The 25,737-nt window shown below is 44.3% G+C and overlaps 1 protein-coding gene across 1 annotated transcript in view; it reads left to right on the forward strand.

Moving 5' to 3' along the window:
- The window catches only part of LOC147630711 (chaperone protein dnaJ 10-like), a 55,250-nt gene that overhangs the window by 9,428 nt on the left and 20,085 nt on the right, over positions 1–25,737 (forward strand). The window contains exons 2-5 of the mRNA XM_086810680.1: positions 18,424–18,483; positions 20,425–20,507; positions 20,898–21,045; positions 21,215–21,341. Coding sequence (XP_086666806.1) covers positions 18,424–18,483; positions 20,425–20,507; positions 20,898–21,045; positions 21,215–21,341 — 418 coding nt within the window. The remainder of the gene's footprint in view (positions 1–18,423; positions 18,484–20,424; positions 20,508–20,897; positions 21,046–21,214; positions 21,342–25,737) is intronic.

Below are 25,737 nucleotides of genomic sequence, written 5' to 3' on the forward strand. Positions count from 1 at the left end.
TGTAGCTTGTGCTTGACATGTCCCGGACTGGGCCATGACATATGACAAATATTCCTACAAAAGGTACTAATGATGTAACATATTATAGTGAATGTTGAGCCAATGTGCCACATAGCACCATAGTGCACGGTGCATGTGACATTTCCTCTTGCTTAGCTTGGTGGCAGGTTCATGGCTTCCAAGTAGTATGACAATATCTGCATGTAGTCTTGGATGAACTCTTCATCAAGCCATACGGCTTCCTGAGTGCGTGGGTCCTTGAACTTCGTGTAGAATTGTCTTTGTCTGCGATCGAAACCATGCTTCCATCTATGGAGGAGAATCTGCTTGGGCTTGATGACTTCAGCTTCATTAACCATCTCAAGCTGTTGCTCATCTGAGATCACTTGCAATGTTGGTCCAACATTGTCATGTGCAAGCATTGCCATGAACATTTCCAGAGCTAATCCAGTAGGGGCAGCCAAGAAAAACAGATTAGAGCTAGGATTTGGAGCACAAGGTGCAGGCTAGTGTGGACTTGGAGAAAGGCTGGAGGGCATGAAGAGGAAGGCATGTCGGCTGTACCAGAATCAAGCAAGAAGCTGTTGGTTGCTTACAGGAGTGGTCGACTGAACTGGAGAGCAAGGCAACTGTAGGCGTTAAGGTTTATAAGGATTTGTGACCAGTCCCAGCCGACTGCTAGTTGGCCAGCACTCCAATGTTCCAAGAGGGCTATAAAAGGCGACGTGTTGCTCATTGGATTCATTCATTCCCTTAATGGGTGGGTCATACTTAGGAACTGTTTTGGTGATGTTCATCTTTTCAAGAAGACAATATGACAAAGAGCTTTTGTGTGTGATCACAGCGCTCAAACATTGGAAGCCTTTTCTTTATGGACAGGCTTTCACAGTGAAAACAGACCACCAAGCACTTAAGTGGCTTCAGACTATGCCAAGTGCCAAGTGGAGTGATCGACAGGCCAGGTGGAGTCAAATCTTCCAACAGTTTGGAGGTATGATTGAATACATCCCTGGTAACCATAATCCAGTAGCAGATGCTCTCAGTCGAAAGTCTAGCATCCAGGCAGTCCAAGAAGCTACCATTCTCGAAATCACGGGGAAGGACTTGGATAGTATGAAAGACCAATATGTCGACTCCCCTGAGTTTGGTACTCAGTATAGTTTGGCCCTCGCTTCTGAGCTTGGCCACTATTCAGTACAGAATGGTTGGTTGTTCTACAAGAACCGTCTCTGTGTTACTCGGGAAAAGCAATCTGCTCTTCTCCACGATGCCCATGACTCCTTAGTTGGAGGACATAGGGGTATCAACAGTACTCTCGAGAAATTAGAATGGTCCTTTTATTGGCCAAAGATGAGGCGTGATGTCTATGCACATGTACAAGCCTGTAAGATTTGTCAAAAAGTCAAGGTTCCCCATACAAAGAAGGCAGGTTTACTTCAACCTTTGCCTATCCCTGACGGACCTTTCATCGACATATCTATGGACTTTGTAGAGCCTCTACCAGCATCCACTGGATCCCGTAACACTCAGTGTTTGACCATTGTGGATCGCTTTAGTAAATTCTGCATGCTCATCCCATGCAAGCATACGGCCACAACTGAGGATGTAGCCCGTCTGTTTCTCAAGCATTGGTATCCAATTTGTGGTTTGCCTAGCACCATAACATCAGATAGAGATTCCAAGTTTACCTCGCATTTTTGGAGGGCATTATTTGAAAACTTTGGAACTAAGTTGCAGTTGTCTAGTGCATTCCATTCCCAGACAGAAATTTATAACCTTGATGTCCTCAAGTCATGCTGTCATGACCAGCAGTCCAAATGGGAGCACTATCTTCCATTGGTCCAAGCTATCTTAAACGACACTTATTCATCCAGTGTCGGACGGACTCCATATGAAGCAGCCTTTGGTCGCCGTTTTTCTTCTCTTTTGACGAGAATAGTGTCTCCATCTTTAGAGGCTAATAAAGCCACAGAAGCATTTTCAGAGATCATTGAGTCAGTCAAGGACCGCTTGACCAAAGCTCAGGAAGCATATAGCAGACAGGCAAATAAGTCTAGACGAGATGTCCACTTCAAGGAAGGGGATTGGGTCTATTTGCGTATCATGAAGCAGAGATTGAAACAAGTGGGCAAACGTTGTCCCAAGCTTTCATTTCGTAGTTTTGGCCCTTTTCCAATAGTTAAGAAGTTAAGTGATGTCTCCATGAAGTTAAAGTTGCATGCCAGTTGGACAATGCATGATGTTTTCCATGTTTCTTGGCTAAAACCATATGTTGGTCCAGAAGTGTTTGATGTTTCAGATGAACAGCAGCCAGACGTGGTAGACGAGGCAGAAGTGATTGAGCCTGAGCAGATCCTTCTTCATCGGTGGAAGCATGGTTCCGGTCGACGGATTCGTCAGTTCTACACGAAATTCCGAGATTGAGGCACCCATGAAGCCGTATGGCTTGACGAGGAGTTCTTCCAGGAGTACCCCTAGTTATTGGCAGACTACTTGGAAGCCATGAACCTGCTGCCAAGCTAATCAGGAGGGAATGTCACATGCACCCAATAGGATGATAATTGTCGTACGCCGTGACCCCATTGTACATCCTCAGTCCAAGATAAGTCAGGCACGAGCTACGTAGGTCATTCCTCAGCCTTAGCGGGTCAGTCAGTCAGTCAGTCAAGTCCCTTAACCCACTTGGAGAGAATCATTCATGCATGTAGAGTCAGTAGAAGCCTTAGGCTTTGCATCAGAAAGCACTCTGCATCCTGCATAATATGCATGCATATGCCTATGCATCATTTAGAACATCCCAGAAGCCTTAGGGAAGTTACTAGGATTTATCTGGTATTTTTTCCATATTTAATAGTATTTATTTAGCATTATTTGCATTATTGGGCATTTATAAATATAAACTTTATTAAATGACCAACCTCCAGTTAGTATAAATAGGTTTGCATAGGGCTTATTTTCTCATTCAGTCTTCATTGTGCTAAGAGCTCTCCTCCTCAGCCCTAGGAGTATCCTTGCCTTCAGCCCTAGACTAATCCAGCCCTTGGAGCTCATAAGCTTGCTTCTCCAGCCCTTGAGATCCCCTTGCTTCAGTCAGCCCTAGGCGCCTGCTATTAGCCTCAAATCAGCCTTGATTCAGTCCACTACAGTCTCTAATTCAGCATACAAGTCTGCGTTTTCCTGCATAGTACCTGGCCGCCTGCAGATTCTGTCCAGCCGTACAGCAGTACTCCTGCGTTTCTGTCCAGCAGCATCAGTACCCCTGCAGATTCTGTCTAGCAGCAGCAGTACCTCTGCGTTTCTGTCCAGCAGCCTCAGAACCTCTGCGTTTCAGTTCAGCAGCTTCCCTATAGGCCTGCGTTTCTGTCCACAGCAATTTCCAGCCCTGAATCCACAGTTTGCAGCAGTGTCCAGCCTTCTATGCATCATCCATATATGCAGCAGTCATCTGGTGAAGGTAACACAGCATTCATAAGTGTTTTCAGCATTCTAACATAGTGTAGAACAGTCCACCTTCTTCTTCTCTCAGCCTCAGGTGTGCAGCCCTTCCTCATGCCCTTGGGAAGAGTGCATAGGCTCGAGATCAGGTCATCGAGGTGTTTTTATAGCAGTGTACGGAGTAGCCACTCTCTGATCCACCGAGATCTTGCGTTTGGCTTATCTACAGTCCACAGTCATTCTCTCTAAAGAAATAAAACAAATACTATCTCGTTATTGGGATAGGGGGCCCTTCAGTGGGTGATTCGGGACCCAATCTGGTGTACAGTTCTCATCTCTCTCTCTCTCTCAACTCTTTAAAGTTTGAAGTATTAAAGTGGATTGCTAAACTCACGAAACTCAGGATACAGAAGACGGTGTGAGCATTTGTGTGCAAAGACTTCCGCTGCATATCACACAGGCCCCCTTTGTGGCGCGATTGTAGGATATTTCTTGCCCATTGAGCAAATGCGGTACAAGGTAGAGAACCAATGTTTCTTCTGTCACACCGTGGGACATGGCAAGAAGGATTGCACAAAGTGGCAGGCTGATAAAGCCTACAAGTTGCCAGCCTCCACACTAGCAACCATTACCACTTCATCTCCACCTCTTTCATCGGTTATTAATACGGTACAATTCGTACCTGCTTTAAACTCAATACCAACAGTGGTATTTGACGATAAGCAAGACGGTGAGGTTAAGGGGCAAAAGAAAGCCCTCATCCCATTGGCCAAAAAGATGAGTTGTACACTTGTACCCCTGGCCCCATCATCTCGGCGTAGACGGGTTCTCACTTGGTCTTCCCACTCACATTTCCCATAGGGCTCAGCAATTTGAATTCAAGGTTCAAAAGGCCATTCAGTGGTTTAGGAAGTATGCATCCATTCCAGATAAAGAACATGACACTTTCACAATCGTTGATGGTGTTCCTGAGCATGTCTTGATTCACGGCATTCCACTCATTTTGCAAATCCAAGCCTAAAGAGCCATCAAAAAAGAAGCAGAATGTGCTTTGATTTATGTCCATAGCCAACAATTTGATGTTCAACTAGCAAACCCTTTGCAGCAAAGGATGGACGGTGTCCTCACCCAATTTCAAGATGTTATGTTGAAGGATGATCTCCTGCCTCAACTCGCACCACCCAGTCATCCTAAGGATCATCACATTGAGTTGGTCCTCGGGACAAAACCGCCCAGTAAGTTCCCCTATTACCTTTCTAAATCATTAAAGGGCGAACTTGAGCAGTAGCTTTCCCAGTTACTCCGAGCTCAACTTATCCGACCCTCATCCTCGCCCTTAGTTGCACCTATTTTATGTGTGCAAAAGAAAGACAAGTCCGCACAATTATGCGTGGACTACAGGGCACTCAATAAGCTCACAGTTAAAAACACGTTCCCAATGCCCAACATTAAGTATATTCTTGAGCGACTCAATGGTGCTAAGTTCTTTTCGAAGATAGATCTCAAAAGTGGCTATAATCAAGTTCAGATCTTTACGACTGATATTCCAAAAACAACCTTTAGGATTGAACGCAGCCACTACAAGTTTGTGGTCATGCCATTCGGACTCACCAATGTACCAACGACGTTTAACAAGATGATGTCTAGGGTTTTTGTGGAGCTCATAGAAAAGTGTGTGTTCATCTTTTAGATGATATACTCATCTTTTTTGCTACTGCAAACCAACATAAGCGGGATGTTGAAAAGGTCTTGCAACTATTGTGAAACAATGAGCTCTATATCAAGGCAAAGAAGAGCGAGTTTGGAGCAGTGAAAATCCACTATCTGGGATATGTCATCTTAGTGCAAACTGGATTTGCCTTGACCGTGAAAAGCTAAGAGCAATTCTCAGATGGGACATTCCCAAGAATGCTCAGGAGATCAGCTCTTTTATAGGTCTCTGTCAAGCATACAGTCCCACATGGACAAATTTTTAGACCTTGCAGCATCTCTTACAGACTTACTCAAGGACATGAAGACGCGTCGCCAGAAAGTGTCCGTTACGGGCAAAGCACTCAAGGCATTCCATGCAATGAAGAAAGTTTCCTCGGAATCTCCAGTTCTCGAGTTGGCTTCATGGGATGATCCTTTTGAGGTGATTACCAATGCTAGCAATTTAGCCATAGGAGCCGTCAACAACCAATCATCCTAGATGGTATAGTGACCCAGTTCTGACTGAAGGGCCAATCTATACTGATTCCCGAATCCCGAAGAATCCTCATACTAAGCTTTTATACTATTTAAATCCTTTCCTTGTATTTCGAGCACCCTCCAACAGGAAGGGCACCCGAATTCACAATTAAGATAGATCATCAAGCACTTAAATGCTTGCAAACCATGCCTAGTGCCCAATGGTGTGACAGATAAGCTAGGTGGAGTCAAATCATCTAGCAATTTGGAGATATAATTAAATACATTCTTGGCAAGAATAACCCCATTGCCGATGCTCTAGGTCGCAAAGGCACCATTCACACTTTGCAGGAGTCCACTTTACAAGAACCTACTATGCATACTAAGGGAAAAGCGACATGTGCTTCTTCAGATGCCCATGACTCTCTTGTCGGAGATCACCACGGTATCAACGGTACATTGGAGAAGTTTGAGTATTTAGTTGATTGGCCACAAATGTCAAAAGGTTAAGGTTTCTTATACAATGCAGCCAGGGTTGCTACAATTCCAGAAGAACCTCTTCACAATATCAACATGGATTTTGTAGGACCCCTTTCAGCAGCATTTGAATCCAAGAACACACAATGCATGACAATTATTGACCGATTCAGTAAGTTTTACATGCTCATTCCATGCAAGCAGACGGCCACAGCAGAAGATAGCACTTGCTTGTTTCTTCGCCTTTGGTATCCCCGCATGTGGTTTGCCAAGGATAATTTCATCAAACAGGGATCCCATGTTTACTTCACATTTTTGGAGAGCATTATTCGATAACTTTGGGACCAAGGGACCAAGTTATAGTTGTGCAATGCATTCCATCAACAAACAAATGGCCTGACAGAAACATATAAAGTGCGAGTATTATCTTCCTTTGGTATAGGCAATCCTAAACGATACGTACTCATCCAGTATTCATCGGACTCCTTACAATGTAGCATTTGGCCGTAGTTTCTCGTCACTTCTTCTCGTCACTTCTTACGAGGATTGTGTCGCCCTACTTGGAGGCCAACATGTTCAGAAATCATTGAGTCAGTAAAGGAGCATCTCGCCAAAGCTCAGGAAGCATACACTAGGCAAGCCAACAAGTCTAGAAGAGATGTCAACTCAAAGAAGGGGATTGGGTGTATTTCCGGATCATGAAGCAAAGATTGAAGCAAGTGAACAAGCGTTGTCCCACGCTCTCGTTTCGAAGCTTTGGCCCTTTTTCGATCATCAAAAAGATTAGTGATGTCTCCATGAAGCTAAAGCTGAGGGACTGAAGATGTAAGGGATGCTACTACTGAGGGAGGGGCTGTTTGAGCACGAACATAAAGGAGTGCTCCTGCTGCTCCCTTACGGATAGTTCGTTTGGCCTGGAGATGTGAAATCAATGGTATGCCAAGAATGCTTCTATCCCCCCCGAATCATGACAGGCTCAGGAAAACCTTTACAAATAGTAAAAGTGTCTTGCTCCCAATTGGGAATAGGCTCATACTGACGGAACCACTGAATTCCTAAGATCATGTCACACCCTAACAGAGGTGAGACGATGAAATCTCGTTGAAATAAGGCCTTCTGAACTTCAAAGGCAAATTGCTGTGTCTTTTGGGAAATGTGGGTGTGAAGACCAGGTGTAAACCCGTCCACATCCAGATGATATGGGACTAATGTGCAGTTCAATTTATTAGCCAGCTGGGGAGAGATGGCGTCTTTAGAACTACCCATATCGAAAAGGACTACAAACTGTCGGCCTTGGGCAGAGCCATAAGCTCGGATGAGGCTCTTCTGAGCAGCATCGCTCTCACCCTCCTGCTTAGCATCAAATAGCACGAATGGCATAGGATGCATGGAAGGTAAAAGTTGAACTTCATTTGAGGTAGTAGGCGGGGCTGGAGGAGCTGGGGAGGCTGTGGCAAGTGTGGCAGAAGGAGCTTTGGCGGCTTGTGCCGCTTGCCATTTGTGGCAATCCTTCTTACCATGCTCTATAATATGACAGAAAAAACATCTATTTTCTGACTGGTACTTCCTTTGCTCCTCTGGAGGAAGATAACCTCCAGTAATGCCTGCTTTACCCTTTTCATCAGGGGTTTTCTTAGGTTCTTTATCCTTCTTACCCCCTGGACTGGAGCTATTACTGCTGTCCTTCTTAGCATCTTTAGAAGATGTGTTACCTTTCCCTGTCTGTGCAGCTGATTGCTACTGCTGGGGTTTGGTACTGGATTGAGATGCTTGCTTGGGCTTGCCCCCGTTAAGCTTCATTTCTTCATTCTGAGCGAGAGTCAGAGCCTGGTCATATGTACTTGGTTCAAAGTTACGAACTGTGAACCGAATGTTAGAGTCCAATCCACGAATGAATTGCTCCATCTTAGCTTGCTCAGATAACCCTAACTGCTGTGCTAAAGTAATAACCTTACCGGAAAACTGAAGCACTGGGGATCCGTTCTGTCTGAGTCCATAGAATTCGTCTTTCAGATTGGTCATGTACTGGGGCGGGAGAAATCTGGTCTTCAGGTCATGGACAAAGATGTCCTAGTCAAAGGCTGTGACACCTGTGGCCTGGTCTGTATGAATACTAGACCAATGCTGCCACCAAGTGACTGCCTCACCAGTGAGATGGGGAGCCGCTAAGTGGACTTTGTCTTGTGGGTCTGTGATCCTAGCTAATGGAAAATGAGCATTAAACTGATGAACAAATTGATTTATTGATGAATGATCACACTTACCATCATACTTACTGAAGTTTGGTTGACTGCGAATGATGGTGGTTGATGCTGCTGCGGGCCGCTAGCTGGTGACACCTATGACTGGGGAGACTGAGGAGAGCTGCTGATACCTCAAGTGTATGGCCTCCTTTTCCCGTTGGTGTTCGAGTAACATACGTTCTCGATCAAGCTCACGTTGCTGTAGAAACACCTCGATGACCTGATCTCGAGCCTATGCACTCTTCCCAAGGGCATGAGGAAGGGCTGCACACCTGAGGCTGAGAGAAGAAGAAGGTGGATTGTTCTACACTATGTTAGAATGCTGAAAACACTTATGAATGCTGTGTTACCTTCACCAGATGACTGCTGCATATATGGATAATGCATAGAAGGCTGGACACTGCTGCAAACTGTGGATTCAGGGCTGGAAACTGCTGTGGACAGAAACGCAGGCCTGTAGGGAAGCTGCTGAACTGAAACGCAGAGGTTCTGAGGCTGCTGGACAGAAACGCAGAGGTACTGCTGCTGCTGCTGGACAGAATCTGCAGGGGTACTGATGCTGCTGGACAGAAACGCAGGAGTACTGCTGTACGGCTGGACAGAATCTGCAGGCGGCCAGGTACTATGCAGGAAAACACAGACTTGTATGCTGAATTAGAGACTGTAGTGGACTGAATCAAGGCTGATTTGAGGCTGATAGCAGGTGCCTAGGGCTGATTGAAGCAAGGGGATCTCAAGGGCTGGAGAAGCAAGCTTATGAGCTCCAAGGGCTGGATTAGTCTAGGGCTGAAGGCAAGGGTACTCCTAGGGTCTGAGGAGGAGAGCTCTTAGCACAATGAAGACTGAATGAGAAAAAATAAGCCCTATGCAAGACTATTTATACTAACTGGAGGTTGGTCATTTAATAAAGTTTATATTTATAAATGCCCAATAATGCAAATAATGCTAAATAATGCTAAATAAATACTATTAAATATGGGAAAAATACCAGATAAATCCTAGTAACTTCCCTAAGGCTTCTGGGATGTTCTAAATGATGCACAGGCATATGCATGCATATTATGCAAGATGCAGAGTGCTTTCTGATGCAAACCCTAAGGCTTCTACTGACTCTACATGCATGAATGATTCTCTCCAAGTGGGTTAAGGGACTTGACTGACTGATTGACCCGCTAAGGCTGAGGAATGACCTACGTAGCTCGTGCCTGACTTATCCTGGACTGAGGATGTACAATGGGGTCACGGCATACGACAATTATCATCCTATTGGGTTCTAAAACTATACAACTGTTGCACTTCTGATGATGAGCCATCTTGTCACCATGCACTGAGTGCAGAGTGCATGTGACAGCCTGGGCATCATCGGCCTCGCCATTCAGAGCTGTGCCCTTTTGGGCAAGCTGATTGGTAGAGGACTTCTTCCAAGCGGCGAGCCATGGAAGGATTTGCTCTTGGCCAGGATATCCGCCCATACATCAAGTCTGGCGAGCCCTTGGCTGTAGAGCACTAGATGGATCTTCACGGAGATGTGGGCCCGTGGCTTTAGCCCAGCTTTTGAGGATAGATTTGCAGCCAACATATTACGAGCTTGGGACCACCTCAAGCCGGCCCTCTAGTAGTCTGTTCTTCATAGCCTCTGAGGAGCGTCTCCGACAGCCCTTGATTTGGAACCCCTTTACAGAGATCACTTCATGAGTATCACTGATGATGGATTTATAGAGAGGCCTAGATACATGGAGGGCTTTTTACCACACGGCTCCCGAGTGGCTATTGGTCAGCTTAGAGTCTCATCACACCGATTGGAGATTGAGACTGGCAGAGCAGCACGGATCCCCCGAGAGGAGAGGGTATGCAGATTGTGCAGAGAGGAGGTGGAGAGTGAGGAGCATTATGTATGCAGATGCAGAGCATATACAGCCATCAGAGAGAGAGATCCCATTTTATTCAGAGAGCCACATTCCCTACGCCAGATCTTTGAGGCAGCAGACCAGCGCATACTGTGGAGATTCATTTTACACATACAGTGCCACAGAGAGACATCATTACAGGCTCAGACAGCTCCAGAGGGGGGACGACAGACACAGATTGCTACATTTTTTCAGAGATCCATCCCACTCCCAGTCCCTACATGGCAGGGAATTACTCTCCAGAGAGCAGAGACACTGAGAGCCCTCAGGAGACAGAGGACACTTGGCTTTCGGACACCATGCCTATACCACAGAGAGATGACAGAGATCAGAGCTCAGTTTCACAGAGAGGGTGCGGAGCGATTGGCTCGCTTCAGAGCACATCCAGGCATGTTCTTCAGGGAGCTGTGGACACCCCCTTCATTGATGTATACCATTTTATACCCCCAGTATGGTACAGGATGGAGCGAGCTAGGTTGCATATCATGATTGTATACTCCATGCATATAGCTTTGCATTCTCCTAGTAGTTGAGCTCCATCCCCTCCACCACTCATTGTACTTATCACACACCCAGATTCAGCTTTTTAGTTCAGTACTTTTTCATTTTGTTGGGATGACAGAGGATACCCCATACAGGTACACCGATTTGTCTCATAGGCCGACTTCGGTATTTTGGAAGACGTTAATAAAATCTCTCTCTCTCTCTCTCTTTTATTTTCAGATTTTCTCAAGGTTTTACGCGTGAATTTGTTGTTTTCTTCTACTATGCGTAGGCATTGGAACGGTACTTCTATTGGCCTAGCATGAGAAAGGATATTGACAAGTATGTATCTGAGTGCTTGACTTGTCAAAAGGTCAACTATAATCGTCAAAAGACTCTAGGACTGCTTGTGCCTTGTAACATGCGGAAGTTCGGTGGAAGAGTCAGTAATTTCAATGTTCAGAAATCAGCAATCGTTCGTGACGAAGATAACGCACAACATTAGGAGAGATGTGCAGAAATAGAGAGAGAGTTAGAGAGTGTGAGAGAGAGAGTCAGACACAATATTGGGTCCTGAATACCCTCTGTAGGCCCCCCAACCATGAATGGTGTATTTGCTTTATTAGAATGATGCAAATCGGCAAATAAAATCTGGTTCTTGACTTGCACTCTCCACCTTGGCTGTCCTAGCCCTTGGAATTCAGCAACCTCTTTGTAAATTATGAGATGCCTAGACTGATTTCTGGTTTACCTATTTATAGGTCCTTGCATATGCTGTTCGGTTGGCTTTTCAGGGGTCGGCATGCTGTTTTATTCCCTATGACCTGCTCCAACAGGCATTAAATGCCTTTTTGTCAATTGTTTCATACTGGAGTTGGCTGGCCGCCTTGCGCCTTCTGTGTGCTGTGTTCTGGCCACCTTGTGGACTGTCCTGTTTGCCTGCTGTAAGCAACCACCATGGCCTGGTCGACTGGCTGGCCAAGGCCAACAAGGCTGGCCGACAGGCAGCCCAAGCCCCTAGGTCTGGCCGCCTTGCTGTCCAAGCAACCTTGGGGCTAGCCGACAACATGATGGCCTTGTCTTGGGCCTCTTGGCCCTTTCTAGGGTGGCCTAAAAGGCCTGCCCCATGTTGAGTGAAAGAGTATTCACTCCCTTTCTAAGGGCTGTCCCCTTTTCTAAATGCAACCCACAAGCTTCTACAAATGCTTGGCAACCGGTTTTGCAGACCAACTACTTAGGACACTTCACATCATTCCAGAGGGAGACTCAGAGTATGGACTGGCACTGCTTCATGTGTAGGACAATGAACACTTGACCTTGGACACTTGGAGTGAAACCCTGGCTGACTCGTCCTGCATAGGGCTCACATGGGATCAGTTTGCACTACGGATCCTGCACCTGCTGTTTAGATATGTCCATGTGGTATCCAAGTTGCGGGATGCACGTGACATCCCCTTCTGCTTAACTTGACGGAAGTTGCATAGCCTCCAAATAGTCCGTCAATAAAGCCGGATAGTCTTCGAAGAAGTCTTTGTCAAGCCAAAGTTCAAATAGCTTCGTGAGTCCCTCGGTCTTGAAACTTCGTGAGGAAATGTCTGTCTTCGGCTTGAGCCATGCTTGAAGTGGTGCAAAAGGATTTGTTATGGAACCATTACTTCAACTTCATCAACTATGTCTGGTTTCGCTTTGTCTTTAACTTCTAAAGGGATTGGACGTGCATATGGTGTCAACCAATTGACATGGAACACATCGTGCATAGTCTAGCTCGGAGGTAGCTTCAACTTCATTGACATCTCGTTGATCTTTCTTTGGATAGAAAAAGGGACGAAGCTTCTGAATGATAACTTTGAGCATCGCTTGCCCACTTGTTTTAGTCTTTGCTTCATAATCCGAAGATAAATCCAATCTCCTTCCGAGAACTGCACATCCCTTTGGTCTTTATTGGCTTGCTGCGTGTAGGTCTCTTGCGCTTTAGCCAACCTATCTTTAACTGATTCCAAAATCTCTTGGTAAGACTGTCATTCTGTTCGCTTCATGTACTGAAGACGAGATTCTGGTCAATAGCGACTGGAATTGTCTTCCAAACGCTGCTTCATAAAGAGTCCTACCAATAGTTGAAGAAAATGAATCATTCAAAACTTCTTGAACTAAAGGCAAATATGTTTTCCACTTTCCTTGCTGATCGTGAAGATAACACTTCAGCACATCAAAGGCTAATTGGTTCTAGATTTCTGTCTGGCCATGAGTCTGTGGATGAAATGCATTGGAAAAGTTCAGTTTAGTACCAAAATTATTAAACAATGCCCTCCAAAAATGATTGGTAAACTTGGCATCTTGGTTTGACACTATGGTCCTAGAAATCCCGCCAATACCCAAACCTGTCCCACGCGTATAGTGTCTGAAGGTGATAAGACTTTGCGAGTGGAGGCGTACCAGCCCCATGGACACACTCGCAGAGTTTCAACTGAGACAAGCGTGATGTCCCATCCAAATCGGCTATTTTTTGCATAGGGGACCCCTTGGGCACTATGTAAGAAATAGCGGGTGCAATGCTGAATGAAAAAATGGGCAACATCTTCCGCAGTCACATTGTCCCTGCATGGAATAGGTACAACAAATTTGCTAAATCTATCAACAATAGTTAAGCACTGAGTATTACGCTTATCTGGATTGGGAGGCAGATTTTGTGACAAAATCCATCAATATATCTTGGAAAGGTCCTTTAGGAATGGGTAAAGGCTGTAGCAACCCTATCTTCTTCCTACGAGGAGCTTTCACTTTTTGACAAACGTCACAGTGTTGCACATGAGTTAACACATCGCGCCTCATTCTTGGTCAATAATATTACTTTTCTAACTTCTTTGAAGTCGAATTCATGTCCCGGTGACCACCAGTGATGGTGCCATGGGCTGCTGGATGTGCTGTAGAAGCCCCAAACACATGCTCATGCTGTGTTATATGCTGTAAATGCCTGGATAAATGGATTAATGCTTGCTAAATGCTTATGGATGCCATGTCACTTGTATAACCCATAAGGTGTACACGTAACAATTGTACTTGCGTTCCTCTGTTCAGCATTAGTTCCTGATTCTGAGCGAGGGTTAGTGCCCGTGCATAGGTCAGAGGCTCAAAGTTCTTGACTGGGTACCGAATGTTTGTGTCGAAACCTCTATAGCTTGTCTTCTTTCGATATACCCAATCGCACTTACCATCATACTTACTAAAGTCATGGAGAAGGGCTGTCCTGAACAACTTCATGACACAAAGTCGGGACTTGTGTAGAAAAGCCAACCATCCCGTATCAAAAAGTGGCATGGTTATGTGGCATCCAATGCCTGCTCCTAGTGTGTACCGAATTTCTCGGAATCCGTGTACGTGTGCTTCATGTCATGTAGTCCTGCACCAACAAGGTCAAGTCTAGTGTTTTGAATCAAGGTCACTGCTCCCTTTCTACTCAAAGCATCGGCCATTGGGTTGGAATTTTCTTGAAGGTACACAATCATATTACCAAACCGTTGGAAGATTTGGCTCCAGTGGTGCTGACGGTCACTCCACCATGCACTTGGCATTGTTTGAATCTAGTGTAATGCCTGATGGTCACTGCGAACCTCAAATTCTCAGTCACAATGTTGTAAGGCCTGAGTTATTGCTAGGAGTTCTCGATTGTAGACCGAGTAAATCTTTTATGCGGGTAGTAACTTAGGGGACATGTAAGCTACTAGATGGCCATTCTGTTGTAACAGAGCTCCAATCGCAATGTTACTCGCATCGGTGATTACTTGGAACGGATTGTCCCATGAGGCAAGCGCTAGACAAGGAACTTCTGACAAAGCCACCTTGAGGTTCTTGAATGTCTCCAACACTCTTGGAGTTATTCGGATCTGTTGCCTTCTAGTCTTGACACCCTTAAGTAGATCGGTGAGATCCGTTGAGAATTTGTCTCTGTGGGTGGAATATTCTTGACATATGCCCACAAAGGATCTGATGTCATATGTGGTCTGTGGCATCTCCCAATTGACTCTCTCGACCACCTTGGCCAGATCAAGTCGGATGCCCTTAACACTTATTATGTATCCAAGGTAGTAGACCTCGACCAAAAAAAATTCTGACTTCTTGTCATTGATGTAGAGCTCATTGCTTTCAAGTAACTTGCTGCTCAACCGTAGCTGAAAATACCAGTGTGTCGTCCAAAAATATGAACAGACACTTTTCAATTAAGTCCCTGAAGATCCGCATCATCATGCGGTTGAATGTGGCTAGGGTGTTCATCAAGCCAAAAGGTATGACCACAAATTCATAGTGAGCCCGTTCCGTATGGAAGGCTACCTTGGAGACATTTAGCCTCTCGAGAATGTAATCTATTCGAGGCATCATGAACTTACTCTTGATAGTCAACTTATTGAGTGCATGATAGTCTACATACAATTGGGAAGTCCCATCTTTCTTCCTGACGAACAAGATCGAGGCTGCAAATGGTGACATACTAGGGCGTATGAAGCCAGATTGCAAAACGGTTCTTGGAATTGGTGGTCCAACTCCGATTCCATTGCCTTGGATAGGTGGTATGGAAACTTGCTTGGGGGATCCGAGCCTGGGAGGAGATCTATCTTGTGGTTCTCCGATCTAGATGGGGGGAACTGTGGAGGTAGATTGTCCTGAAGAGCATGCTACAATAATGTGATTCATGATGCATTTTGGGCTGATGTGGGCCATCTTAATGCTGTTGTGAAGCTCATCATTCACATGTTAAGGATTGCGGACAACAAGTAACCTTGCATTGGCAAGGTTTATGAGAGCATGGACAAGATGATAGAGCACATTAGAGAGGTGGAGCCTAATGAGGGAAGGCGGGAGGAGTTGAGAGCACACAGTGGCATGGACAAAATGGTAGAGCACATTAGGGAGGTGGAGCCTAATGAGGGAAGGTAGGAGGTCTGCCAAAGTCTAGAAAACAACCACACAAGTGAGAAAAAAAATTTCTTTCTTTTTTTCGGGTTTTCTGGCTGAATCTTCACACTTAAAGAATGCTCTCATACCAATGTAACATGCGGAAGCTTGGTGGAAGAATCGATAACTGGTCCTTGGAATTCAGTAACCTCTTCGTGAATCATGAGATGCCTAGACTGATTTTTGGTTTGCCTATTTATAGGTCCTAACATATTGTGGTCGGCTGGTCTTTCAGGGGTCGGCCGAGTATAGCGATGGACTTCATTTTTGACTTGCCAAAGTCAAAGTTTGGTATTTGGATCATTGTGGACTGGTTTAGTACCATCAAGGCAGACCACATGGCAGGGATTTTTCTAGCACAGGTGTTCAAACATCATGGAATGCCCAAGTCTATTGTTGGTGATCGAGATCCCGGGACCACCATTCTTTTGGAAGGCATTGTTTGATAATATGGGGACGAAATTGGATTTTTTGTCCTCGTATCATCCACAGATGGATGGCCAGAGTGAGATGGCAAATTCAGCCATATTGGATTTGTTGAAGTGCTATGTGGCAAAACATAAAACGGAGTGGGAGAAGTGTCTTCCACTAGTAGAGCTTGCCTACAACTATAGTTGTTTCTCGTACCGGTACGAGTTTTTTTTTTCCCAAAAAATATTTTTCCTTGAAAAAAAAATTCCAAATGCTTAAAAAAATATAGAAACCCTGCTTTACGAAGATCCCAAATGCGCGCAATACTTCGCAACTTTTGTGTCCACTCAGTATTCCATATGGGGTTGTTGAGAGACCTAAAAAATCTGGCGAGGTAGACTGGTAGTGTACACTTGATTGGTAGGATGAGAGAATCTTGCTACATCACTTGGGGATCCCTGGTATAGGTAGGCTAGACAATTAGATTCTCAAGTTATGTACGAGGGAGAAGATTTGGACATGGCCATTTTGATCTAGAGAGGAGTCCCTACACTTATCACCCTAGATGCACTCGTATTTGTGCAAGGACGGTCCCTTAGTCATAAACGCTACACTGGGAGACCTTTGGTATTGCATTACCCATCCAGGTTCTTTTTTGGAGACAATCGGGAGATCCAATCGGGAGAGACACATATCCATGTTTTTGTTCCTCAAGCACTGTTGACTCCTCCCCTCCCAACCTTCCCTCACATTCAAGCTTGAAGCTCCATAGGTTGTAAGTGTAAAAAATAAAAACCGTATTTTATTGTACGATATCCGAAAATTTCATATCGTACCCAAAATTCCAGTACGGTATCTTATCGTACGGTATCGTATTTTCGTACCGTGACAACCATGCCTACAACAATATAGTGCATAGTTCAACAAGAAAGGCACCGTTCGAGGTTGTTTATGGCAAATTTGTACTTACCACCACTTTTAAGGACTAAGGATGAGATCTCTGCAACAGATGAGTATGCCAGAGATCTAGATACGGCTTTTGCACAGGTGCGGACAGCCATAGAGAGGTCAAGGGCTAAGCAAAAAAAGGCGTCTATGTATGCTTTTTGATCTTGTAGGTCATTTTTCCCTTTTGTAGACGTTAATAGAACTCTCTCTCTCTCTCTCTCTCTCTCTCTCTCTCTCTCTCTCATACACACATGTTTTGAGCTGCCCCGCCAAATACGCTCACAGCCCACCATCACGAGTTTCTTTCATATGCCAAACTAGGATGGATGCCTTTTTCGATGACCACGAGATAGCCGTGACTTGGATGCCCCTACTTGACAGACCAGGTAGCACACATTGATAGCATGTGAGCCACATATGCCACCCCGGCTAAAAGACTTCTTCCTAGACAGAGCAATTCGGGTGCAGCAAGCTACCCACTGGTCCAAGGAGATGCTCCACCCAACAATTCAGATCCGAGAGATCCGAGAGGAGATAGAGGAGTGCCCCTCCACAGACAGTGGATGTGGAGAGCCTCTATACAGTCATTGATGTCAAGGACCCACTTCGATCCCCTCACATTGTATCATTGTAGCATTGTACTAGTGGCACATACGGGGTTGCTGTTTCCTCTCTCAAGTCTACTTGGATTTTTCTATCAAGCTTTTATCCCATGATTTTGTCACTCCATGGACACATTGTAACACTTTTGGTCTTGATTTTGTCACTTCATGGACACATTGTAACACTTTTGGTCTCATAGACCCTTTGGTCTTTTGTAGACTTTAATAGAACTTTCATTCGTGTTTTAGTAGTTTCGTTCCAAAGGTTGGCTGCTGCTTGGCTTGCTCTCAATAAAACATTTCAAAAACGTTCTCCACATGGATATCATCATGTGTTCATCTTTTCCACAATACCAACATGGTCTATTGTTTTGTGGTGCTCTTTTGACTGGCCTTATGCAAGTACTATTTTCCTTGTTTGTGTTTGTTTGTTGTTAAATAAGTGCAATTATTCTCTCATTCTGTAATGTTGGGTGTATTACAATTTTATGAATTGTAAGTAGACTACTTGCATAAGGTTCCCTTAAGAGTCTTTATGTTGGGAGTGCCCTTAAAGAACCCTTTCTAATTTATGTCTTAGTTGTGCCAATTGAGGACCTGACGCATCAGTCAACCAAGCCTAGGTCTGCATTACCCTAGTTGGGTTCTTAAATGGTCATACTTTAAAAAGACTTTGATCATTTGGCCATAATTTCTGTTTTTGTGGAATATTTTGAAGGGACTTAGATCATTTGGCCATAATTTTTGTTTGCATGGAGTTATTTCCAGAAAACTTGATTTTGTATCATGTGTTGTTTATAGGCCAGGAAAGTGCACCCGGACAAGAATCCCAACGATCCTCAAGCTGCAATGAATTTTCAGGTTAGCTTACTATTGCTAGGCTTTACTTTTGAGGGCTTTCATGTCTACAAGTTCTGAAATGGTGTGGAAAAGGTTTTTTCCTCTTTAAGTCTAGGTCAGCTGGAGTTGCCAATGTTTAACTTCCTGACAGGTGCTACCACATAATGGTGTAGATATGATGGCTAAATGCGCTTGCACTGTGAAACAAAGGAGTCTTTTCATGTCACAATTGTATTGAACTTGATACCTTTGATAGCCAAAGGCATTGAAATGCAAGGAATGGGACTTGAACCAGGGATCTCTTACGTAGGAGGCCGATGCGTAAACCATTAGAGAAAGAGAGAGAGAGAGAGGGAGAGAGAGAGAAAGAAAGAAAGAAAGAAAGATTTTATTAACGTCTTCCAAAAGACCGAACTCGGCCTATGAGACAAATCGGAGTACCTGTATGGGGTATCCTCTGTCATCCCAACAAAATGAAAAAGTACTGAATAAAAAAGCTGAATCTGGGTGTGCAGGGGATGGAGCTCTACTACTAGGAGAATGCAAAGCTATATGCATGGAGTATACAATCATGATATGCAACCTAGCTAGCTCCATCCTGTACCATACTGGGGGTATAAAATGGTATACATCAGTGAAGGGGGTGTCCACAGCTCCCTGAAGAACATGCCTGAGTGTGCTCTGAAGCGAGCCAGTCGCTCCGCACCCTCTCTGTGAAACTGAGCTCTGATCTCTGTCATCTCTCTCTGGTATAGGTGTGGTGTCCGAAAGCCAGGTGTCCTCTGTCTCCTGCGGGCTCTAAGTGTCTCTGCTCTCTGGAGAGTAATTCCCTGTCGTGTAGGGGCTGGGAGGGGTATGGATCTCTGAAAAAATGTAGTAATCTGTGTCTGTCGCCCCCCCTCTGGAGCTGTCTGAGCCTGTAATAATGTCTCTCTGTGGCGCTGTATGTCTAGAATGTATCTCCCCAGTATGCGCTGGTCTGCTGCCTCAAAGATCTGGCGTAGGGAATGTGGCTCTCTGAATAAAATGGGATATCTCTCTCTGATGGCTGTATATGCTCTGCATCTGCATACATAATGCTCCTCACTCTCCACCTCCTCTCTGCACAATCTGCATACCCTCTCCTCTCGGGGGATCCGTGCTGCTCTGCCAGTCTCAATCTCCAATCGGTGTGATGAAACTCTGAGCTGACCAATAGCCACTCGGGAGCCGTGTGGTAAAAAGCCCTCCATGTATCTAGGCCTCTCTATAAATCCATCATCAGTGATACTCATGAAGTGATCTCTGTAGTATAGCATCTTCGGTGGAAGAGGCTGTGTAGGCGATATCCATGTCTCTCGTGTATAGAGCTGCCATAGATCTTGTCTCAATACTCTGTTCCTCTCACTATGAAAGAGACGGATATGTGGTGCATCCCTGTCATACTGGAACGGTGGTAGATGATGCATGTCTAGGCCATGCTGTGAGAACCAATGTGTGACCTGTGCATACCATGATCCTCTGTCTCCTGCCTCAGCCAACTATCTAGATGCCTGAAAAGCTCTGTATGATAATCTGTCCTGTGGCATCTCTCTGAATCTGTCTAGCAGGCATATAGTCTGAAATATGGCCTCTACCATCATAGGAGGCGCAGCAAACTCTGCTCGGATAATGTCATGAGGTACTGACGGTTTGCTGCGTATCATGCGTGCCATCATGAGGGCCTGTGGTCTCTCTATCTGTGTCCACCAATGGGTAGCAAGGCCTGGCGCCCATACTGCTGCTCCATACATCAATGCCGGTGTGACTAATGTGTCAAATAGCCACCCCTTCGTCTGGGGCTCCTGAAAATGCGCCTGGTGGCACTGTCTCTCTAGTATAGCCAATGCTGCATATCCCCGTGTCAATCTAGCTCTGGCTGCTGAGAGCATGCTGAAACTTGGAGTCAAGTTTATAAGTTGTGGTTTTTAACTTGCTTTGCAGTTATTAGCAGAAGCCTATCAAGTGTTAAGTGATCCTCAACAGCGAGAAGCTTATGACAAATATGGAAAAACAAACCTACCCAAGTAAGTTTCCGATTTCCTTCAAGGCAAACACACGTGTTTGTGTGTGTGTGTGTGTTCCTTAATGAAGCAGTGGTTTCACAAAAAAAAGTGTGTGCTCCTCTTAATGAAGCAGTGGTTTCACAAATAAAAGTGTGTGTGTGTGTGTGTGTGTGTGTGCAACATAATATATTTTATGTATGTATGTATGTATGTATGTATGTATGCATTCACGTGTGTGTGTAATTGTCCCAAGGTATTCGAGCAGGCATGCTGATGAGTTGAAGGCTTGGGGGTAGGATGAGAAAAAAGTGTACTGATGCACAAAAAGGGTAATGCATAGGGACCTCCTTTCAAGTGATGGGGGTAACAACGTAGGCGTGTGCTGATATTTGTAATGTTTTCCCTTTACAGTGAAACAATGTTGGACCCTACGGCTGTGTTTGGAATGCTTTTCGGTAGTGAGCTCTTTGAGGAGTACATTGGTCAGTTGGCAATGGCTTCCTTGGCATCCATGGATTTGGGAATGAATGATCAAGCCAAAGCTCAAGAGAAGATCAAGGTAGAGATCTAAGAAAAATACTGTACAACCACTTTTGATAATGTAAGGATATTTAATTTGACTAATCAAGTAGTACTAAATGGGATTAATTTAGTGTTTGCTACAATTTGAAGGCATAACTTCATATTGACATTTGCCTGAAAAAAACATTGTTTTTGTGGGTTTTCAGGAATTTCAAAGAGAGAGGGAGAGAAAACTTGTGATAAGTTTAGAAAACAAGCTAGAAATGTTCATCCAAGACAGGGAAGCATTCATAAGTTGGGCAAAGGCAGAAGCTGAACGCCTTTCGAAAGCAGGTATGCTTTGGTTCTTCTTTTGCAATTTCAATTCAGTGTGCGCGCGTATGTTTTAGGAGGCCCTTATGTGCATGTGTGCGCGGGGAGAGAGTGAGAGACATCGAAAGACCCGATGGGTCTATGAGACTAGAAGTGGTGCAAGAGCTCCTTGTAATATTGAGCCATCAAAAAGAAACTAAAAAGACTTATACAAAAGGATAAACCAGCTGTATATCTATCGCATCATCATCATCATCATATTAGTGAGCATCATGTGAATATGTGGATACATTTGAAAATACATTGTGGGTGTAGTATCTTCCTCATCTATCCAGAATATTGAGCATAGGGGCCATCTGGAGTCGGCAAGGGAAGCTTGCTTATTATGACGTACTTTCATCTTCTGACAAACCGGACAATGTGAGACACCCTCTGCATCTTAGGCCAATAAAAATGCCTATTTTATTTATACAAAGTGTTGTTCATGCCTCAATGACCACCAGAGATTGCATCATTCATGTCATGGAGAAGGGCAACCCTATGACTTTTTAAGTACAAAGAGTTGACTTTTTTAAGTACAAAGAGTTGGCTCTTAATATTTATATAAGAGCCAACTATCGTGAACTGTGAATTGACATGGTTTAGTGGCTTCAAGCGCTTGTGCCCACTGCATACTAAATCCCTCCGAATCCCCATACTCATGTTGCATGTTGTCTGGACCAAGCCCCTTGAGGCTTAGCAAGGTAGGGTTAATGGTGGTAATGACTGAAGTAGTCCCTTTCCTACTGAGTACATCTTCAGCTAGGTTTGATTTTACTAAATGTTGGAAAATCTGACCCAGATGGGCTTGGCAATCTCTCCATCGGCATGGTCTGAAGCCAAATTAGTGCCTGATGGTCTACAAGCTGTGTGAACCCCCGCTTAAGAGGTCAACTTTTTTTTTTGGGGGTGCCCACATAGGTCTAAACACACATTGTAATCTAAATAAGTTTACAATTAATCCTTAATAGCAAGAAGCTCTTCACCTTAAACCAAGAGTGTAGCAATGTAAAGCTTGTGTGAGGCGGCGACAGGGGAGAGCAGGAAACCATCATGCAGCTTGGTTGAGATGCCTCACAGAGGTTGACCATTTGCATCGTGACACCAGATATTATGCACTTTGACACTAATGGGACTTAATCCAACGGGGTTAGGGGGCCCCGGGATTAGGGACTAGCGTTCCTAGATTGATAAAACAGGCTTAATTGTTGTTTATAGCAGGTTACTATTTATGGTGTAGCTACCACTATACAAGTGAGGGCTTGAATTATTATGAGACACAAGTGTGTGGATGCACCCCCGAAGGTTTGGCCTGGACCATGAGAGTAGACATGCCCATGCCGTGCACACGGCCAGTACATAGATTGACGGCGTGTCGAAGGCCTTCGGGCAGGCTTCATTAGTGTTAGAGATGGACCTACAGGATTGCGTAGGAGACCTAGCCTTGGCTCAAGGGAGATCGATGAATGTTGGTCATGGTTGGGAGGTGAGCTAGTGTGCTACCTCTCATGATTTGGTTTAGAACTAACCGTGTTTTCAGCTGTATTTAGGGTAGATCTTGGAAAGGACTTTACAGTTGGTATCTAAGCAACCCCTAACACATAGGGTGAAGAGCTATGCATGTCTAGGCATAGATGTTGGGATTTCCAGGTATTAACCTTCTGTGTTGAAGTTTGTACACGGATTTGTTGGTGTTAAAGGTTTGCATGATGTTGTGTGAGCAAAAGACGCAAAGAAGCGCTGTTTTTTGTGTGGTTGGGCTTGGGCCGAGTACCCGATAGAGGCTAGAGAAGGGGTGGAGTTGTTGGCTGAGGGTGGAGATGGCTGGGCAGCATGCAAGCGTTGTCTATGGGCAGCCAACCCGCTAAGACAAGCCGCTTGCAGCTAGCACTCAGCCATAGTTGCAAAAAAATGTGTTTTTTTGAAAAAATAAAAAATGTGTATGTTTCAAAACGTCCTTGTTTTTGGGACGTTTTTGGGCAGTTTTTTTAAAAAGAAATATTTAAAAAAATATTTTCTTTTAAAAAAATATGTATCTTTTTTGGGACGCGTTTTTTTACACGAATGCTTAATGTTGAATGGTCATTGGTAAATCAATATTAAAGTTAATGTTGAATGGCATTGCCCGCCACTAGACCCATGGGGGCCTGGGGCCATGTGAATGTATTATCATTATGATTTAATGAATTATGATAGCCATAGGCTTCAAATTGTTCACTTGAGTTTTTATGCAAAAGTATAACTTTTATACATGAAATCTGTGGTTCCTAGGCTTAAAAACCATATATACATGCCATAATTATACCTAAAAAAAATTAATGAATAAAAAACTTATTTTAAAAACTTTCCCAAAAATTAAAAACGTTTTTAAGACTCGTATAATACTTCTCGTTTTAAAAACGTCTGGCAACTATGCACTCAGCGCCAGGAAGCCAAAGCACACCTGCCCAAAGTAGCACAGCTACTTAGAGCCGGCCGAGCAAGGTGCGAATCTAAGGCAGTGCAACAACTATGCGCGGCGAGAAGAACAACAGGTTGTGCGGAGCTGAATGCACATAAAAAACAAGTAGCAAATATACGTAGAAACAGGCTATTTCTTTTTGGAGAAAAGCTCGAGTGGTTTTTGGCATGAGACCTATACTCGATGGTTTGTTTTTTAGAAAAAGAGGGGAAAAGCTGCAAGCAAGTAAAAGTACCTTAGTAAAAGAAAAAAGCAAAACCATGAGGTGCCTAAACTTGGAGTATAAAAAGGGGGGCTTCCTCATTAGTTCTTCACATTAGAAGTGTGAATCTCCCTGGTAGGGCTTCCAAGAGTGGGATTGGTGCTTGTGTTCGTGGGAGAGGGGGATTTTGCAGTACTTAATCAGTACACTCACGACACAAGATTTTCCTTGAGTAGCAATAGATCAGCTTCGGATTATCATGGCTGATGAAGCACATATCAATTGTGCGATGGGGACGAGAATGTTCATCTTGACGGTGACCATTGGTGTAACTATTGGCCCTCCTAGCTCTATTTCACAGATAGATGGAAGAAGACATGGGGACAGGGTCCATAAGATTTGATTAAGAAAAAGTACCATTCTTGGTCAAAAAAGCAAGAAAAAGCAAAAAGTCAAACAAGGTTGACCGCGATCCAACGTCACCATTGGAGACTGCCGGACCAAAAAGCTAAAAAGTGCTTTCTCAAAAAGCAACTCTAAGGCCAAAAAACAAGGCCTTAAAGCCAGAAAAGCAAAGCACCAAAAGTCGAGTAATATTTTATTAATAAAAGTAAAAAGAGCAAAAGCAAAGGCAAAAAGAAAAAAGCAAAGCAAAAGTATCTCTTTTTGGCAAAAAGCAAGGCTTTCCCAAGTATAAAAGGCTTGAACCTCTCTTGTAGCATCAGGAAGGAGATCGTGGAGTGTGTGGGCATCATTATGATCATGGAAATCTTCTTGTTTGCCATCAGCACCTTCTCCAACTTGCCTTTCAGATGTACGGCCAGCTCTAGAATTGTATGGGCATATGCATGGGCGATATGGACGCGTGTACGGAGCTGTACAAACAGAAATTTTAGGAGCCCTAAAAATTTTAGAAACCCTAAAATTGCTCCCAAAATCCTTAAAAACTACTTTTTGGATATTTTTATCACCCAAAAATCATTAAAACAGGTTTTATATGAGTTTTCTTGCCAGAAAGAGCTTTTCCATGGTCTTCTTTATCGACAAGGTTGTAGGAGTTGTGGAGATTACTCATGGTAACTTGGACTACTTGAACTTGGACATAGAGCTTGGATATGGAACATAGAGCTTGGACATGGAGCATAGACATGGAGAACTTGGACATAGAGCTTGGGCATGGAACTTGGACATGAACATGGAACTTAGACATATAGCTTGGACATGGATTTGGATTTGATTTGGACTTGGATTCATTGGATTTGGATATTGGATGCGGTGAGAGATACTTGTGGGTCATCCCCGTGGTGTGCTCGGCATCAGAGATCTCGTACCTTGACATCGACATCGACATCGACTTGGATATCCTACATTGGCATTTGTATTCATTGATTGTATTGGTCCTAGCCAACGTGCTCGTGGATTGTTCTTGAAAGGGGGCAGGGCCTGTTCCCCGCTCAGTGTGGTGTACAATGCAAGATCCCCATTCCCTTTTCTCTCCCCTCTTTATCTCTTGGACATGTGGTTGAGTTTGTCACGGCACGTCCTGCTGGGCTTACAGTGGTATTAGAGCAGGATTAATCTTAAAGAAAGATTTCTCTTGAAGAAACTTTCTTGGGGTGACAGAGCCATGTCGAGAGTAGAGGGAGACCAAGGGCCTTATGAAGGGAACAACCATGAGGATGATACATAAATTCTTGATGGGAACCAAGGTCATC

Source organism: Cibotium barometz, chromosome 16, assembly GCF_041138505.1.
Source record: "Cibotium barometz isolate CiBa-2024 chromosome 16, ASM4113850v1, whole genome shotgun sequence".
NCBI classification, from domain to species: Eukaryota; Viridiplantae; Streptophyta; class Polypodiopsida; order Cyatheales; family Cibotiaceae; genus Cibotium; species Cibotium barometz.